Genomic DNA, 20,682 nt, shown 5'->3' with positions numbered 1-20,682 from the left:
TAAATACAATAACCGTGGTTGTCACCTTATCTTATCTATGTTTATCTATAAGTTAAAAACCAGTTTATCAAATATTTGTTGGCTAAAATACGGTCAGCTGTTATATTTGATGGCTAAATTGTATTTCAGCTATATCACTAGATTTTTGGTTGTTTTATTGTCAGCCATTTTACACGCACTCATGTATACAAGTAAAAAGCATTAATGTATTAACCACAAACATTTTTATTTTTTCTGAATATTTTGTATAATTATATGTTGTAATCAATACTGATAAATTTGATCACTGAATGTTAATTTTATCTACTCGCAGCACTGCAAGACATTTGCAATCGAAGTTAGTTTCGAGATTTTCTTATCATCGATCGTTGGATATCCAGTATATCATAAATCAGGATGGTCCAACCCGCGGCCCTTGATGTCTTTTTTTAACCGTCTTCTAGATTCATCTTTAGAATCGTGCATTAGGTTAGCCACCACAGGGTGCTCAATTGATTTCGAAAACTTGGCTAGTGAAAAAACAATGTCAATCATCACATTAACTAATTAACTAATTCTAAATTCTAATTAATTTTAACTGTAAGTAACTTATACTCTGTAATGTAATTATATGCGCATAATATAAAATTATAAAATAAAATATAAATAGACAAAATATAATTTTTCTTCTTCTGGCGGCCCCCCGGTGTGTTTAAGAAAGTGTATATTGACCCGCGATCCACAAATGGTTGGATCACCCTGTCTTAAATCATGTCCGAAAGTTGTAATATTTATTAATTTTTGGTTTTTTTTTTTTTAATTATTATCATGAAGACATTAATACCTAAATACATATGTTCATATAAGTTTCTTCCATTAATTGTACATAATGTTCCGTGAAAAGGTGTTCATATATATTGTGAACGTTTTAAAATTTTAACATAAAGAATATTTCACCAAACAGACATTATTTCTATTGTCCACGTCATGGACATTTTGCATATATTTATTTCTATTGCTTATATTGCTAAACATAATATTACACAAGGATAATTTTTCCTTTTCATCGTCGTCATGACTTGATTTTGTTTTGCTTACGTTTATTTAATAATAGGTTTGTTCTAACACGGGATTTGGGATTAGTTGCCGACTAATCCGTGATTGATTTAATGCACATGCGTTCATGTGGATTGATTACAGAATCCGATCTCTCTTGGAACGCTTTTCGGATTTTCAATAATAAGATATGAGATTGATAATAAATTAATAAAATTAAATTGCGATTTAAATACAAAAATTCATAATATGTAAATACCTTCCATTTTAAATGTTTTAGATACATAGAGTTTAGACGTTAATAATATATACCTATATTATATTTATAATATATTTAAATTATAATAGTATATTTATTTTATACAATATAGTATAAATATAGTTTATGTCGTGAAACAAAAAAAATTGTTGATAAATGTTACATAAAAATTCAAACGCGAAAAATTGATAACATGAATAATAAATGTGATAATAGTTTCTCTGACTATTAGTCCTCGTCGGAATCAGCGGACTGTTAAGATAGTTCACTACCAATCCTAAAACTGGTCTAATGACGAGTTGGAAAACTGTCTGATAGTTTGAGTTTGCGTTAAGGGTGTGTTGGAACGCAAAAAATATGCTGCGCATGCTCCCACCAGTTCTATTATAGTTTGACCGCATGTTGGAACTAACCTAATATTTCTAAAATGTTTATAAAACTATAAGAAACACTAATTGTATGCACAACTGCACAACGAACTATACGGGATGATATTATATTTTTATTATGTGTGATTTCATCAAATAATGATTATTAAATAATCTAATATCTTTCAAATATAAAAGTAATAAATTATCCATAAAATAAGTTGAACATTATCTTTAATGTTGTTGTTATTTGTTATTAGCTACTCATAGGTGGAATTGTTATTATAGTTTAATATTTAATTAGTAGTCTGTATATACTGATGAGAGAACGTTACTAGGCGGCAATCAAAATTCGTCCGTACTCGCGCATTCCGATTCTCCCACTCTAAACGCTAACCGTAAATGAGGCGGCGAAAAGGCAGAACTCGTCAATTTACCTGCGCCGAGCAGTAGCGTTCTTACGATGGCATGAGTAGACACGATTGCGTACGTGTGTTCTTTTTGGCAACACGATTGCGTACGTTTGTAGATGGGTAAGAAAAATAAACAGGATTGCGTATGAAATTGTATGGAACGTTGTCAAATTTACTAATTTCACCGTATTATATCTAATAAATATAGTCTGTTAGGTTAGCTAACATACAATAATAGTTCTATAATAGTTCATAAAAAAATTAATAATAAAATAACAAAATCGACAGTTTTTATTTGAATGAAATTATTGTTAATAAATTATGTGAAAATGGTTAAACTTGGATTTCCTGACATCTATAATCTACTACTTTTACTTATACTCGGAAAACACCGTATAATATAACGGAAATAACGGAATTTCGTTATATCTGATATATTTGATATCTATCATTAACAATAAACATAGGTATAAAAGCAATAAAACACTAAGTATTTATTAACTTTTTTAAGTTCTCTCGTATAGGCATGTGGTATACACCAATACCGGTATGAAAATTGGCATCAACTTTGTACGCAATGGTGTAATTAAAAATTAGGTATAATCGTACGGAATCGTGTAGCTTAAAAAGGTATCGCCGATAACGAATGCATGCAATCGTGTTTTATCAGGTGGTATTACTAGTATACACGTCCAAATTTTTTTTTTTTTTTTTTTGTGAGCATACCATTAAATACTAAAATATATACATATGAGCGTGTGTATACCTATATTAAACATATTATAAGAAAACATTCTTATTTAAGTATTAATACAAAACATTTAATAATTGAATTTATAATTAGTAACTTTTAATCAACCTTTTAATAAAGTACATGCACTACATTTATTGGGTTTCTTTAAATCAGATTTTATAAAATTAATTTCTGAAAATAGCGAGGAAAATAGTAACTTGCATGCATAAGTTGAATGAAGAAAAAAGACTGAAATACTGTATTGCGTCATATTAACTGTATTGAATGTTACGTTTAGTATGTTAAAAAAATTCTTAACAATCTACAATTTAATTTTCTGAAAGACGTCAACAATAGTAAAAAAAATATTAATATTGTGGTCTTATAATTTATTATTCTTCTCCTCATCCTACGCCTTTCTTCAACTATTTGGGATCGACTACCTTTGTTCTAAACCTTCACTAGTCTCGATTTTCAACATCCTATACGCACACACCAAAAGTCCTCATATAATTCTCAATCATAACCAACCATCTCTTTTTTGGTCTTCTACTTTCTTTTTTTTCCTTCAACATTTATTTTCATAACCACTGTTACTGCTTTTGTTCCCTCTCATTTCATCATATGCCCAAATCATGTCAGTCTATTTTCTCTCATAGTAATTTATTATTAAATATAAATATATATATATATATTATTTGCCATTCCTGCCTTATATATTCACTGTTTCTTCTCAACAAACATCCGATTCTATTTTTTTTTTTTTTTAATATTATATCCAAATACATTAACTGGGTATTTAAACAAGTTAAACAATTTTTTTTATGTACAATGATTTTGTAATGAACGACAATTATTTATACGTGATGAGTCCAAGCATCACCGTTTAGTATACCGATAATAAAATATTAAAACGGCAAATTGCAACTTCTCATTATTTATTATCCATGGATATTTTTATCCAAATTAAGCTCGATTCACACTCGCACAAAACGACAAAGGAAAATCACGTCCAATTTACATACGACCAACAAGAAAGGACAGAAAAGCACTAAGTTGATACCCATTTTCATTTCCAACGGTCGGCAATTTTGAATTCTTAAAGTGTTTAAACTTTTTAAATTTGAAGATTTAGCCATGATGGATGGCATTATTCTTTGATAATAATATATAAAAAATATAGTTTATTTTATGTTTCGATATAATATAAAAACTGCACCTATGTGTTATGTCTATAGTAATTAGTGCAAGTTTTCATTCACAAATGTAATTCATTAAGTACATAGTATATATATAATATATATTTAAATTAATTGATTTCGACTGGCACCGAACCGACAGACCGACAAAACATTCTTGGATTCTCGAATTTTAGTCGTGTCGTGTTGTTACAGAGCTTACCGGATTGGTGTGAATTACCGTATTCAATTATATTGATGGAATATTTTGTCGTATCGTGCGAATGTGAAACAGGCTTTAATTTCTATAAAATATAGAGTAGAATTATTTTTCGGTCATGTGACGTAAAAAACATGGTCATGAATATTCATCTTACAGGGTAGTTTTAATCAGGAATCTTATTTAAAAAAAGTAATAAAAATATTATTATTTTATATATATTATATATTATAATATATATAATTGTGTTCATTATATTTAGAGATAAACATAACTTAATTATATTGAATTAAAAAGTTATATACTACTAAAAACTATTTTTGTTATCGTTTAACACTTTTTTAGAATATATTTTTACATTAAATATGAATGTTTTGCATCAGCAGATTATAATATACGGCGGGAACGAGTCTTTCGTTAAATTGTTGATGTACGATGTTCAAATGCCAAACCTGTCACGGCTTCTGACTTTCTGAAGTACATTAGTTGACTTCTGCTGAAGGATATTGTATGTAAAATATACATATCTGATAATGAATTGATGTGCGTTTTGAATAATAATAAATTAATTAGAAACTTATTAGAACTATTTTTATCGTGTAAGTTATGCAACTGTGAACTGTCATATGGTATTGGATATTTACACACAGACTTAATAAAAGTTTCATCTTATTGTGATGAAAATATTATTGTCGATATTTTGACGCTAATGATGGTCACGTTGAACGGCTCATGTCGCGGGTAACGGTGACAAATTGAAAAGTACGTGTAAAATACCAGTCATCAATAGGAAACGAAAATAAGTGAAACGGTCACCCACTACGGTCGCGCATTGGACAACGTACCTACATTAAAAATGCGTGCACCCTTACCCTTGTTGTTTCTAAATTTGGGCATCTGATTATTATTAACTACTACAATAGGTAACCAATAGTATTACAATATTTAATCTCTCTACATGAAATTAATTACTCAATAAATGTTGGTATCATTTTCTTTAATTTATACATAAGTATATTTAAAACCATCATTTGGTATTTAAAATTTTATTGATTTGTATACGTGTATAAAAAATTGTTAACAAAAAATTAAAAAAAAAAACTACATACATGGATTATTCAAAGAAGTTTACGTCATTATATTTTAAAGAGAATTAATTAAAAATTAAAAAAAAAATTAAATGTTATTAAATAAGTTTAAATTATTTTTATAACACGTCTCATAACAAATATGCTATTTTTAAAGGTAAATAAAATATTTGATAAAATATAAATAAAATAAATTTTTGAAACATTTTATTATCCCCATTAAATTTAATGAACAAAACTCTACTTATATCGAATACGATTCGAAGATTAACTTATATCATTTATAATTATAACAAACTAGGATGATAATTTAAGTTTAACAACAGGTTTAACAGTAACTTTTAATTCTATAAAATATATTTTTATGATAAAAGTTATGAGTAATATACTATATACCTACTTGGTTATATACTTAGGACAGCGGTTCTCAAAATGTGAGACACGCCTCCCATAGGAGGCTCAAAGCAAATACTTATATTGTATGTTGCATTACTATATATGTATTATTCAATCGACAATAACTTGCTTAAATTGAAATAATAAAAAAATTTTATCGGGGGGCGCGATTAATTCATTTTTATTTAGGTGATGCGTGACCCAAAAAGTTTGGGAATCGCTGACTTAAGAAATAAATATTTCTACACACATTACGATGGTACCTAATCATATGTTGTCGATTAAAGTAACCTTATCTAAACGTAAAAGAAGTTAAAGACTTTTGAACGAAAGCAAACAGATAAAACAAAAGGTAACTTTTTTTTTTTTTTTTAAGAAGAAAAATAATAACAAATGATCAATAAAATAAAAACGTTTGAAATGTCTACTACATATATTGTTACCTACTAACTAGTTTAAATAATAATTGTTTTTTAAACTTAGAAATAGATGATCTTGATTCTATAAATAATAACATTCATCTACCACCAATTTTATAATATGGAAAATTACGGTCATCCGATTAACATTAACCTGACTACTAAGAGAGTGGTGACCCCAAAAATTGTAGTTCGTAGATGGTCGGTACCGACCGGAATTTGATGGCGTCAATGCGTCAGGCGCACAAAATACTACATACATGGTGCAACTACCACGAATGGTCAGCAAGTAATCACACTGTTAAAATTTGCATGGTTACGAGCAGAAAGTATGTGAAAGACTTCATGACGACACATCAATAGAAAAAGTTTAAAACAATCGCGCTATTTTTAAAGTATCTATATTATCAAGATAGGCATATGAATTCTAAAGTACTTAAGATTATTAACATTTGTCCTTGAGTTCTTTTATTTTCAATCCTAAGATTGGTTTTTATCAAATGTAATTACAACAAATGTTTCCCTAATTTTCTTTATCCTTCATCATGACCTTTTTAGCTCTCAATAGGAAGTGTGAGATTTCAGCATCCTTAATTATTAGGCTGTGATTTTATTCTAGATCTTCTTTAGGGTCGTGTTCCTTCCAACATTATTTCAATTATTAGATTATGCAATTCATTTCCATGTCTCAGTGTGTGTCCAATCATCTGCCATCTCCTCCTTAAGGTGTTCATCAATGATAGTTTTCTCATATTTTTATTGAGACGTCATATGATATATTATTTGTTCAGTCCATTTTATTTTCTGAATCCTTCTCCAGCACCTTGTACCCTCACTTCATGAAGGTACAATGGAAATTATTAATTTTTATATCACACAACAAAGCCGGTTATGGATTTAAAATGCTTGTACTTCAAAAACTTGGTTACAGATACACTCCTCATCCGGCATACCATACTTTATGTGCTACGGATAGTATATTGATATGATGAACCATCATATCAATACATAACAATTACGTTACACGTTTATGAGCGAGCTTATGTCAGACGTTTAGGATTAATAATAATACCAACGAATCATTTTACGTACACTAACACACAGACACATGGGTGATTTTGAATAGAATAAATCCAATAGGATTTGTAATATTCTTTTGCGGGGATATCCGGAGAGAGGTAGTTTTCGTGGTAAATACTTAAGTACATATCAGCATTTATTATAGAGTAATACTATACTAAATCATATTTTAAAAATCAATGGTGTCCGAATCGAAAACAACAAATCCAAACAATAGTGGCAAATACTTCGGAGAGCAGAGGCGGATCTTTGGGGGGAGGGAGTAACGTGGCAATCACCCCCCCCCCTCGGGCTTTTTTTTTCTACAGATTTATTTAATATTTTTTATATAGGTATATATAATAATTTTATAAATACCTAAAAATTATGTATATATTTGTATAAGTAGGAATTTTCATGATTAATAATAATTGTAATCACGGTTCTATATACGACCGAGGTTGTGACAGAGCGACCGAGCTATAACCATTGATTTTATAATATACAGATAAGCCGAGGTATAAGAATATTCGGAAACCGTATTTTTAGATTTATTTAATCCGATATCCGATAGACATCGATAACCAAACGTAGATTTGTGTTATCAATAGCATATACAATGAAATACTCCATGTACCACACACATAGACATTGTAAATATAGAAGAATCCATTAATAGGTTTGCAAATGAAAAAAAGATATGTTGAATTATTATTGTAATTAATAACATTTGAATAGTGAATTTTTATAGGTATTTAAATAAAGATACTTAGTTAATTATTTGTATTAGGCGTTGTACTTATTTTTCAATAAATTTATTAAATAATGGTTAAGAATTCATTGTACTCTACATATCACTCATAAATATTCCTATTCGCTCCCCCCCTTACCAGGCCTTAGATCCGCCCCTATCGGAGAGAATAGACCGCGCCACGTTATTTTTATTAGGAAGAATGGAACAGTTTTTTTTACAACAATCACGAGTTTGGCTTAATGTTAAAAATTACTCCACTCAATCGTGTAATATAACAAATACTTTGTGTATGCAAGTCTCATGTTCTACATGTGAGTTTGCGTAGTCATTAAGATTCAAGAAATTGAAAACAAAATCGATTTACGGAAAGCGTAACATTTCACTTTATAACCAATAAAAGATACACATAGGTATATTTTTAAATCGATGTTACGCGATGAATGATTTGCGTATTTTTTAATTCGAACTTACATACGATCGACAGAATATTAAACTATCAATTTCATCATCAAAACTATCTCGGACTGTCCGTTACAGTATAGTATAGTACAACAGTATATTTTATTATTTCATTATTCAAGGGTTAGTAGACGCAATTTTATTGAAAAATTGCTGCGGCTAACTGTTACTTTTCATGCAGGGCAGGCTATAAAACTGATTCACAGCATTCTTGTCACAGGGAAAGTTATCGTTAACACTAAGTTATTAAACTTCACATCTTTCCAACAATATTATACTTCGTTTGGAATTAAAAATAACTTTGCATCCGAGGAACTCTTCCATTCTTGATTTCGATGAAGCGTTTAATGTCTAAAGGCTACTATCAAACTCGACTCATTAGAACATAATAATATGCCATGGAGTAGTGTTAGCGAAACCATCAGTTTTAATATTGCAACGATCTTTGTTTAAAAAATGTATATAAATACAATAAATAATTATAAGAAGTTGCGTACCGTAACTATTTTTTTTATTATAACAGAACACGATTTTTAAACGAAAATTGTAATAACGAACGGAGTACGCGTGCGCTGTTGCGATAGAAAAAAAGAGTGAAGTAGTGTAACGTACCGCACACCATGTCCCCAATAAATACTGTAAATAATATTTGTGCCGAGAAATTTTTCGTTTTTGTCAACTCCAAAGGCGGGCGCAACAAAACGATTTGAACCAATCGGAATCCAAAAGCGTGCGTGCGTGTGCGTTCCGAGGATACCAGTGGGAATAAAAGGAGAAGCTGTCAGTAAACCGGCTCGGATATTATTCGCCACCGAATACAATGGGAACGGATTGGAAATGCGGTCGAAATACGTGTAGGCAGTCAACAGCAGGTAACATTTAGTGGCCATTAATGATACACGTCGAAATTCGCACAGATCTATTGGCACGTGAAAACGTGATACATACAACGTTCGTAGTTATACGCGTTGTGCATTACGTGAACGCGAGGTTTCGACGTGTATAAAACCACGCGTTTACATTGGCAGTGGAATATTTTTTTTGAAAGAAAAAAAAACATACTGCCGGGCGATAACGCGACGAGTGGGATTTACGTGCAATACATAAAGTAGCATTATCGTTGTTTTCGTGCACGACAGGGGAAAAGAAACAACCAAGTGCGAGAAAATCAATCGACAAACAGGTGTGTAACAACACGTATTTGGAGATACGCGGTGCGCGGCCGCGATAACGGAACTCGACGAGCACCGCGCGCGCCGACGGCACAAGATTTAACTGCGATGGATCGAAGTCGAATCGGACGCGGAAGAATGTCTCGTGTTCGCACAAGTTTTCCGTGACGCTGTTGGTCGTTGCGGGCGCGTCTTAGGTGTCGGGTACACGACGTCGGTTTAACTCGCACAGCGCGAACGGAAGGGAAAGGGTTACGGAAACGTTGTGACATGCGCGCGGAGTAAAATACCGGGAACGAGTGACGGACCACACCGTCGGCACTCGACGAATTTTCGTTCGAAACGTGCGAAAATAATAATAAACGAGACAAAAAAAAAGAAAAAAAAATCGGACATTGATGCGAAACGAATTGCGCGGGCATTCGTAGCTACTCGTTAATCGTATTGTAAAGACAAGTACGACGACCACTGGTCGCGGGGAGAAGAAAACGTGCGCGGAAACGAAATGTGTGCGGTGTTTTGTACTCACGATTCTCGACGAATATTTGTGCTGTACCGGGGGCGGCGGCGTGACAGCGGCGGCGGTATTAGTTTTCCCGGGCTGGTTGTCGCGCGACGTCGACGCCATTTTCGTAAGGCGATCGCACGCGCGCGTTCTCTCCGACGACGACGACGACGACCACAACGATGATAGGTAGAGCGGCGCGCGCACTCGCACACGCACTGGCAGACCAGACACTGGCGCGGTACGCGCGTTCGCACTCGCACGTACCCGCCGATTCTCTTTCACCCCCGCGCCCGCCCGTCCGAACGCTCACTCGCACGCACCCGCACGACCGCTGCCACTACCAGGCGCGTGCAACGACATCATCGGTCGGCGGCAACGAACACGATAAGACAGGGGAACCGCGGGGACGACGCGTTAAACCGAAACGTGCACGATACGGTCGTTCGTCCGGACGCAACTGGCGGCGGGTCGCGCACCGATTGCGTACGAATGGCGTTCGCTGCCGCCGTGCGAGCGCTGTGTGTACGCAATGGTACAAGGCGGCGACGGAGAAAACTACACGTGAAAAAAAAATCGTCGCCACCGCCGCCGCCTACGGCTGTATAGCAGACACCGCGTATCGGCTTCTAACGTATCGCCGCCGCCCCTGATCTTTAGAACTATAATATTTATTATTATTATCAGTATTATTATTGTTATCACTATTATTATTGTTTTTCGCGTAGTGCGTGAAGATAGGTGTGAGGGGAACGCGCGGCGACGAGCGGACCACGTTGAACACGTTGGAACGTTACTCACGCGTAACGGGAAGAGGAAAACGAATGGATTTCTGAGCGGGCGAAAAAAAAAAAAAACTGACATCTGCGGACTTGGTCGTTGAAGATTTTATGTGCGCGCGTTTCAATATCGGCACCAACGATACATGTAATATCGATTGTAAGACCCCGGCGTGATGTTTCGAGCGAATGAAAAAATTAAGCGAAACGAATAATATGCACGTCCGGCTTATATACACGACGAACGTTATCACTGACAGCGGACGAACGGCGATCATCTGTAAGTAACGTAACGTTCGATGTATTATTGTAGGCGAACGATTTTACATCACGACGTACACATCGACGGGTGTTCGCGATAAATAGACTACACGACGGCTAACGCAATACAATTATTTTTAAACGAGATCGACAAAAATAAACACCGTACGTGTATTGATTTGATGGATGGCGTGCGGGCGACGCGATCGGAAATAAATTACGCGGAGAAATTTTGCGAAATCGTTTGTACCTTGCGACACAGCTCGTCACAATCAAGGGAGGGTTTAAGGGAGTGGCTAAGGGGGCATTAGCCTCCTCCTCGGGACTAAGCTATTTATTTTACAAAGCAAAGTATTATTATATATTAATAATTATAATAAAATATCGTCAATGGTCATTGATGAATATGGTAACTATTTTATATATTTTTTTTATAAATAAATAGCTCACTTTTGTTGTTAATTATATATATTTATCTATATTTTAAAATGGTTTCAAATTAAAATTGATACCAATAACGTAACTATTAAAACTTTGTCATTATTGTGGAAAAAATGACTTACTTATGAGGGACTCAACAACATGTTCTGTAATTTAAAATGTTATATACATTTAAAAAACCAACTAACTAAATGCTTAAACCTCCATTAATCCCTCCCTTGGTTAGTAATAAAACCCACCCCTGTGTCACATCGACCGGGTATACGGTTTTATATAATATTTACAGTACTGAGACACATCAAGTTCTCGTTACGCGAATATAGGATAAAAGTCGAAATTCGAGATCGAACGTTAAGCGAATAAGCGATTGTAAGCGGGGGCATAGCAAAGGATTACACGAGAGGCAATGTTGGTATACAAATTACAGCTACCTAAGCAAATTTCAACTTTTTTTTTCGTCATATTAAATGATATATCGGATAAGCCCCAATGATTTTAGATTATAATACCCTACATTGTCATACAGTACAACAGTATAGTCTGTACTCTAAATAATTCTAAAATAACTAACCTAACCAAAGATAACTCAGGGGAAGGGGGGGATGTTGTCAATAGGTGGGTGGTGAAAACGCCAATTGCCTTAATTTAATTTTAAACTCACCACACCACTGACTGTAAGATGTGACTATTAATGATTAACAAATACAATATACACAATAATCAGAATAAAACTAATTTTGAAAGCTTTAACGCACTATATTAACACCGAATTAAAAAAAAAATTAGATACATTGAACTAACCCTAGTTCAATACATCGATGTTCTGTTATTTAGGTATTCAACTTAAAAACATATAATTATTACTATTTATTTTACAATTGCTTGAAGAATGATTAATGCAAATAATCATATCAAACCTCATAACAAACAACCCAACAATATAAATAAATTACCGCAAAATAATGATTTACGTACTTCAATTGATTATAAGTAATTATAACTATTCTATTTAATACGATGGAAATAATTGATACATAATATTTAATATTATGTAATAATATTAAAATTTCGTATTATATTATAATATATAAACAACGTAAATCCGGTATATTTTACACGATACAAGTAGTTTTATAAATACAGTAGACGCCACTTATAACTCTCGGATAAAAGGTTCAGTCGCTTATTCGACTCAAAATCGTTCGGAACGATCCAAGCATATCCAAATTCAATGAAAAACAATCGGTTATAAAAATTCAAATTCGTAAGAAAAATATTAAAAAATAAACTTCTGCCTTAGTAGTAATTTATTAACATCGGTTAACCACCATAATCGGTTTAACCACCATCAAACAAAAAGTCTAGAGGCTCTAGAACTGTTGAGGAAAGCTGCTCATCACCGAATTCAGTTTAATATAGAACATTAGTACAAGTTGTATACTCCTAAAAAAGTTAAAAATAATAAAAACAAACTAAAATCATATGTTTTTAATAAATAATATAAATTGTCATAAATATATAATACGTTATAGTTGCTTTCTCAAAACTAATAAATTGAAAATGCTAAAAATATTTTACATCGTTGTACATTTTTTTATAATTCATTAAAATTACAAAAAAAATAATTTTGCAATATATAAACTGATTAATAATGTTACCATTATTTTAAACGTTTACTAAACATTATAGATCAAAGTAAATAAGCTTACATCACCAGTATTTAGAATATTTTTAATAAATATTTAAACATAAAATTAAATTTAAAAAAAGACAAAACTTCCAGCCAGGTGAAACTCCACAATCGGGTGTCATACAGGGAGGATAAATGAACGTTTTACTATAATGATCTTTTAAATTTTAAACCAATGTACTGTTGTTCTCGAAAAATAATTCGAGTTTGTGAGTCGGGTTGATCAGTTTATATTTATAAGATAGTTATCAGAACCTTATTATTTGCGACTTTCCAATACTTTTTTTTTTTTTTGCTACACAAAGATCTTATGAAAAATATTATATCTAAATTAATACATTTTGAATTAAGTAAGTATTCCAATTTTAATTTCTCTATTATATTTTTAATACAGAATGATTAAATAGTTAACAAGTAATAAGTAATAACATAACACATAAGACATACAAACATACGAGCATCTGTATAAATGAGGAATAAAATAATTTATAAAAATGAACTTTTGATTGCTTTACAAGCTTGTACTTTTAGGAATTATATTTTTCTATTATTATCTATAAATTAATTTGTATTAGGATGAAATAATAATAAAACTGTACTAATTTATTGATCTAAATGTTAAGTAACCAACTACGAATTATACAGTATCTACAGGTTAATTTCAATTACAACCCCTAGATTAAAATAAGGTAAAGTGAATTACGTTAATTACCAAGATTACAAAAACTAGCTAGTAATGAATAATTTAATAGTAAATTAAGATTTTACAAAAATTAAGAATTAGATCTATGAATTTTAAAGTAATTTCAAGTATAAACGAAAATGTTAAGGAAATAGATATTTATTAACAACTACTTAATAAAAAAAAAAATACAAATTACAAAACAATGAACTATTTTATAATAATTTGTCTAATAATTCAACAAAATAAATTAACCTAAAAGACGTGTTTGATAAAATCAAAATGAAATCTTAGAAAACAGAAGACTATGAAATTGAAATGATGAACAAAACAGAAAAGTTTGGTGAATAACGAGTTTTAATACATCAGTATTCAGTATTATACTTCCATATTCCATATTCCAGTAGTCAAAGAATCTAATGACTCTCTTTTGTTCCATCACTATCCACCATAAAATACGTTAGTCTGGAGAATTGAATCATGCGTAGTATTAAGAAAACTGGCACCCAACATTTGATGAATTAATATAATACAAACATTTTAACTTAATAAAATATATTTAACATACTGAAACATCTTGGATTTGAATTTGAACTCACATTATTTAACATTAATACACTGTTAACTCTATAATTGTATAGTTTATATGTATATCTAGGATAATATAATCACAGATTAAATAAAAACAGATAGTGTACTCCGGCATAAAACTACAGAATAGTTTAAATCAGAATGGACACTGAAAAAAAAATTAGACTAGCTCTTATGGGAGAGTATGGTAATTTGAGGTAAACTACGATCAGTGTTACTATAAAATATGGAAAAACAAAAATATTGTACACAATAGTATTGTTCCGCAGCCGTTTTCGCTGCAGCACACATGTGCACATAATTAATATATCTATAGCTATTAATAAACAACTGGAGTATAGGGCAAACCATATACCTTATACTAATAGTCAGAGCATGGTTGGCAGGGTTGGGTGGTGCGGTCACGACTATTCTCATATCAGTGTTGTCATTGTTAACGACATAAAATATATTTATTCTCATATTTATACAGTATATTATTATTAAAACATTTAAAAATCAATCTTCCTAATAAATAATCCCGTAAACTTAGTCCCCCAAAAAATAACCCTATAATATAAATGATTGTGTTTCTACCTAATTATAAATGTATAATACAATGTCAATAACTTATAAATATAAAATAGTCAATTTTTTCTATCATGGTAAATTAGTTAGAAATGTAAGCGAAACGATCGCCAAACCTGAAATTCTATTGGACATGTGCGTAATAATTGTGTAATAGTAGAACAGTGCACTCACGTCTGACTGCTGGAACTATACCCATGCTCCGTTTATTAGTATGTCTATGGGGTAAACACTTATTAAATGATCTAGAACAGCGGGTCTCAAACTGTGGTGGTAGGTAACGCGGAAGGCCGCATGGTGGTTGAACAGAAATTAAAAATTTGATATTTAACTCGTATATTAATTTAAAAACACTAATAAATAAATAATAATTGTATTAAAGTATTTGATTGCCTTTTTATTTTAAGTAAATGTATTTAATTATGTAAAATTTGTATGGTTCCAATTTTAATCATTAGTGGCACACGAACAAGTTTGAGAACCGCTGAACCATTTATAAGTGGGCTGAGAGCTCGATTTTGCCGATTTTGTTCATGTCATGTAGAAAATGCTCCAAATAATAATATTAATATATCAGTGGTATATTTGTTGTCATCAATTATTTAAAAAAAATGTTGTGGTATAAATTTTACTTAAGAGTTTAAACGACATCCAAATAAAATTGTTAAACCGTTTGCTAAATTCTAAAGACCAAAGGACATTATTTAAACTTGATCCATTATAGATTTCAGTAGTGCGCCTAGGATTTTGAAATGGTTGAGGTTCCAAGAAGTAGGAGACGGATTACTATAGAACCCTAGCATTAGGAAATGATAGATCTTAAGACACTTACAAGATGTAAATGAGACACACACTACACTAGTAAAACAATGAAATTGTGAAAATATATAATTACGAGTATAATAATAATAAAACTATCAAATACTATAAATATTATTTATAATATAACAATTTGCTTGGTCCAATGGAAAGGATTTTAATTCATATTCCTCTCCTGGGCATGCTACTGATACACTACGGTTTTTAAAAACAATTTTTTGCAACCATGTTCTTTTTTTTCGTTACTATCTCATTTTATTAATTATTGTATGAATTAAAATAAAAGTAGCGTGTATCTTAAAATTATATATACGAGTATATAAGATTTATTTTGTCATGAGAGTACATACATTAACTGGGAACGGCATACCCTCATCGAACATATAGAGTGTGTATACTACCCGTTAAAACCATTAACATTTTGTTTGAACCATATGATGGTATTTAACGTAAAAAGGAAAATATTTTTTTTTAAACGTGGCAACACATTGCGGTCCTTTTAGCTCGTTATCGACCAAAACTGAGTGAAGCAGTAAGGCTAAAAGGAAGTAACGTAAATATTGTGGATACAGTTTACAATAATATTGTACACAGATAAAAACATTATTGTTGATGTAATACTTAAGCAGTTAGATGTCACAAAATAAAAAATAAAAACACTCGTAATATGGGAAGTTTTAGTTGTTTTCTAATTCCAACGTTCTGATTGATGTATTGATGAGATAAAATTCTATAAATTGATTTGATTTCGCCATGAAAACTACTTGTGAATGACTCATAATTTTTGTTTTCACCTTATGAATCCAACTAAAATATATTTAGAATACAAATATTTACCAAATCATCTTAATAAAGTCCTAGGAAAATAATTAAATAATCGAGTGAATTCTGTTCTCGTATAGAATTAATGACAAATTCAAATAAGTTTTCAAAATTTTTATCGCACCACCAATAGTCAAAATAGATCAATCGGTACGTTGGAAATATAACATCTAAAGTTGTGTGACAATAACGGGTATACAGAAATATAACTGCATACCAATTAACAAGGTAAACAATCAAAATATAGTATTAAATGTAAATACCTAATTAAATATTTTCTAGAAAGAAAAATTGTAATTTATTTGAACGATAAATTATTCGAAAAATCCCGAAATTTTACAAATAGTTGATATATTATCCTTTAAAATAATACGTATCCACTGACCACCATTCAGTATAAACATCTAATTATGGAGGAAACACACTACTATAAAGGCATTAGATACTTATAAAATGTGAACTCAACCACAAATGCTCCATGTTATTTTTTCAATTTAAAATAATAATAAGTAATAATATCTTTAATTTACAATTTCACATAACACACATTTAAGTAAAATGTTTATCAATTTATAGGAACGTAATAAATACCGTTATTTAATATAAAACATCCATTAAATAACGTTTTTCATCGTTATTTATTACTATTTATTCCTTTAATTGTTTATTAATCTATTTTTTATACTTGTGAGTTGAATAAAAATATAAAAATGTACAAAAAAAAAAAAATTATTTAAACTTCGACAAAAATAAAAATTAAAGAGTGATGACTTGAACTCATGTTGTGATCGACGATCTGTTGGTCATCCCTGCTATATACTATTATATAATGATTTAAGGAACATTTAATTACATAGTTTAAAATATTGTAGATATAATTATTAAATTATTTTTATTACAAAATAATAGCACTTTATAGTACGTGTATTATTTATAAATATCATACATATATTATTAAATTTATTATTTAAATAATAAAAAAAAAAATTGTACTAATTATTTATTATCAGTTTGAATTCATCCCCTACAACCAAGCACACTTGAAGAAAAGTCACAAGTACACTGATATCACTGAATGATGTGATATCATGATACATAATAACGTGATTAGTGTGATAATTCGCATTCAAACACAAATAATGTGAATTGACTTGAGTTAGCGAATTAATAGGTGAGCTCATTTGACGTACTAATAGTGTATCCACGTTGTTTTTTTTTAAATTTGTAAAAAATTTTAAGTCGCTTATTTCATACATGGTAAATTTGATGCAGTGATAGATTTTTAATACTTTAATATCATATTTAACTACAATACATTTTTATTTTCATGACCTAAATAAGTGCACTGAATTTTATAAATACTTAATAATTCATATTTATGAGTTATAAAGTATATACAGTATATAGAGTAGTATATTTCCGTCTGTTTGATTATATACATTTAAGACATTTTCGTACGTGCAAATAATGCCATAAATATTTTGTAAATGATTCTAATTCATTGTTAAAACTAATTTACAATTAACTTGCACAATTTTTTCGGGTATTCCAGTTTCACAAATAAAATTAAACAAATAAAAAACATAAAAATCAAATTAAATATCATATTTAAAAAAGTAGGAAAATCGATTCAAAGTATATCACGAATTGCAATCAGTATTGAACATTCGTATCACATCAGTTAATTGATCGGTACACATTGGAAATTGAAAACGTCTAAATCCTTTGTTGTGATTAACAAAGACAGAAAATCATAACTTGCCATCACCTTAAAATGATTACTATGTATACTTCAGTTTAATATAGTATTCAATTTATGTTTAGATAGTAATCACCCAAAGTACTGAAGTACCCAAGGGTAAATATTTTTAGAATCGATATTTTCCTGGTAGTATTTAGTGAACACTTTCATATAATTTTCAACTAGCATTAAAAATAAACTATAATTTTGTGCTACGATTCAAAACAATATCGAAGAAAACAATTACTTTTTGTGAACTACAGTCATTAACGTATATTACCAGTCCTCAAATGGTGTCCTACAGTTTTCAATAGTTTATTTTATAAGCGATGTTTTCCAAACATACATTTTACGGAAATCACGGATTACGCATCTATTAATGGCACATAAAAAATGTTTCTAGGTAAATAAATAGGGGAATAGTTGAAATAAAAAATATCTGTTAATTATGATATGAATAATGGTGAATTGACTATTAGTGATAGTAAAAATCTATTAATATCTAATTTACATTTATTTTTACGATGATTAAATACGAAAATTACAATGGAACAAAAATTCCCTATTATCAAATTAAAACATTAATAGAATACTTTGACAATGAAAATTTAATTGAAATTGACTTCAAATTCAATAACAATGAATGATAAAAATATATGAAACCAAAGGCTCCGTTAATATTCTTTCCTAAAAATAGTGTTTGATTTAGAAGGGAACATGTGATTGGGTATAAGGAATTAACATTTAAAACATTTTAATGTATTTGCTATTGAGGTATGGCCCCTCTCACATTTATTGTAGGTAAAAATCGCTTTTATTTCAAATAATATCATTTTAATCCTACTGTTATCTTCCAATTCCGCACTGCAATCAAGCAGTCGGAATAAACGACACTAAAAATGCTATTAATTCAAAAATTTATAAATCAATATTACTTAGTAACCTGTTATTCACGGGGTACCAAACGGGCTTTCTTTTTTTCGAATATTTCAACAATCCGTAAACCGTTAACACAGAATAGGGGATAAAAAAAAAAAAAACCAACATACATAAGATCAAACGAATACCTCGGATTTGAAAACGAAAATTTTAAAATTACAAACGGAAATTGGGTTGTACAGGTGTGGATCATCCAGACACCACGCTGTTGTTGACAATACACGCACGCGATTAATAGATCGAATACAATGCATTGTTGTCAGGAAGATGGCAAGGAAAGACATTTTGTACAGGTTTACATACGGTTTTATTTTTCCAAATGTTGGGACCGAACATGTAAAAAATCTTATGGGAAAAATAATATAGGTTAGCATTTAATAAAATATTTTGAAAAAATATAGATTAAAATGAATAAAAAAGTGAATATTTGTACTTTGCTTTCATTTTGCTTCAGTAATTCAAAATCTTAAATCTCTAACGGGTAATTTGTATTGCCATTCTAAATATTTCTAGGGAAAATTAGTCCGAACAAGCATAATTATGTAAAGGTACGATTGTATGTCCCTGTTAATATGGTGTACGCTCGTGTGTAGAAAACGTACACGAGTGTATCTTCGATCGAAAAAACATTCATTATTGTTATTACGGGAAAATTGTTAACGCACTAAACCGGTCAGGGAAAGTAAACAAGAGTGGGTCGACGACGGCGGGGCGACGTAACGCTTAAATGGAACCGGAAAAACTTTCGATTTCCACCGGGTCTACACAAAGCACACGGTACGATGTGCTGAAACACTCACGGTCAACTTTAGGTTAGAGGGGGTTAAGACGTCAAAGGGGTGAGAGACCGCGCTAAAGGGGAGGAGATATTTTATCTCAACGATAACCTAATATCACTACGTAGGCCTGCGGATGACATTTGCTGTAGGCCACGAGGTAGTAATATTTTCATTTTTACCGCACGGTGATTTTACGGACATTTGCTCCGACAGCAAACGATGCACGTAACGTGGATTACAACCAGAGTATTCGAGCACCATCATCTCTCGTCTCGCGATGGCGAAGCAGTTAAAATTAATATCATCGTACAGCACGAACGGGCTAAACGGGACGACGAGTGGCGGTGGATTTGCCGACGACCACCACGTAAGGTATGGGTCATGGGTTTTGGGAGGGTCAGACGGACGCGCCTTTGTCGATATCCGCCGCATGACGTCACCACGCATCCTACTAAAATATTATAATGCGCTTCGCCGTGCCACCGCGGTGAAAAATGAGGAAAAAAAAAACCC

At 31.2% G+C, this 20,682-nt stretch overlaps 1 protein-coding gene across 3 annotated transcripts in view; it reads right to left on the bottom strand.

The window, feature by feature from the left end:
- Positions 1-20,682, bottom strand: part of LOC112690349 (jmjC domain-containing histone demethylation protein 1-like) — a 39,017-nt gene that overhangs the window by 17,161 nt on the left and 1,174 nt on the right. Inside the window, exon 1 of one of the 3 annotated variants that reach the window (XM_025564351.1) lies at positions 10,083-10,525. The exons of 1 other annotated variant lie outside the window; for it this stretch is intronic. In XM_025564351.1, coding sequence (XP_025420136.1) covers positions 10,083-10,181 — 99 coding nt within the window. In that variant the 5' untranslated portion in view covers positions 10,182-10,525. Of the gene's footprint in view, positions 1-10,082; positions 10,526-20,682 lie in introns of those variants that run through there. One more of the 3 variants, XM_025564349.1, reaches the window with a different exon arrangement.

Source organism: Sipha flava, unplaced genomic scaffold (assembly GCF_003268045.1).
Source record: "Sipha flava isolate LNK unplaced genomic scaffold, YSA_version1 49_pilon_pilon, whole genome shotgun sequence".
Taxonomy (NCBI): domain Eukaryota; kingdom Metazoa; phylum Arthropoda; class Insecta; order Hemiptera; family Aphididae; genus Sipha; species Sipha flava.
The sequence above is the reverse complement of the archived record's forward strand: the minus strand, read 5'-3'. Positions and strand labels throughout refer to the sequence as shown.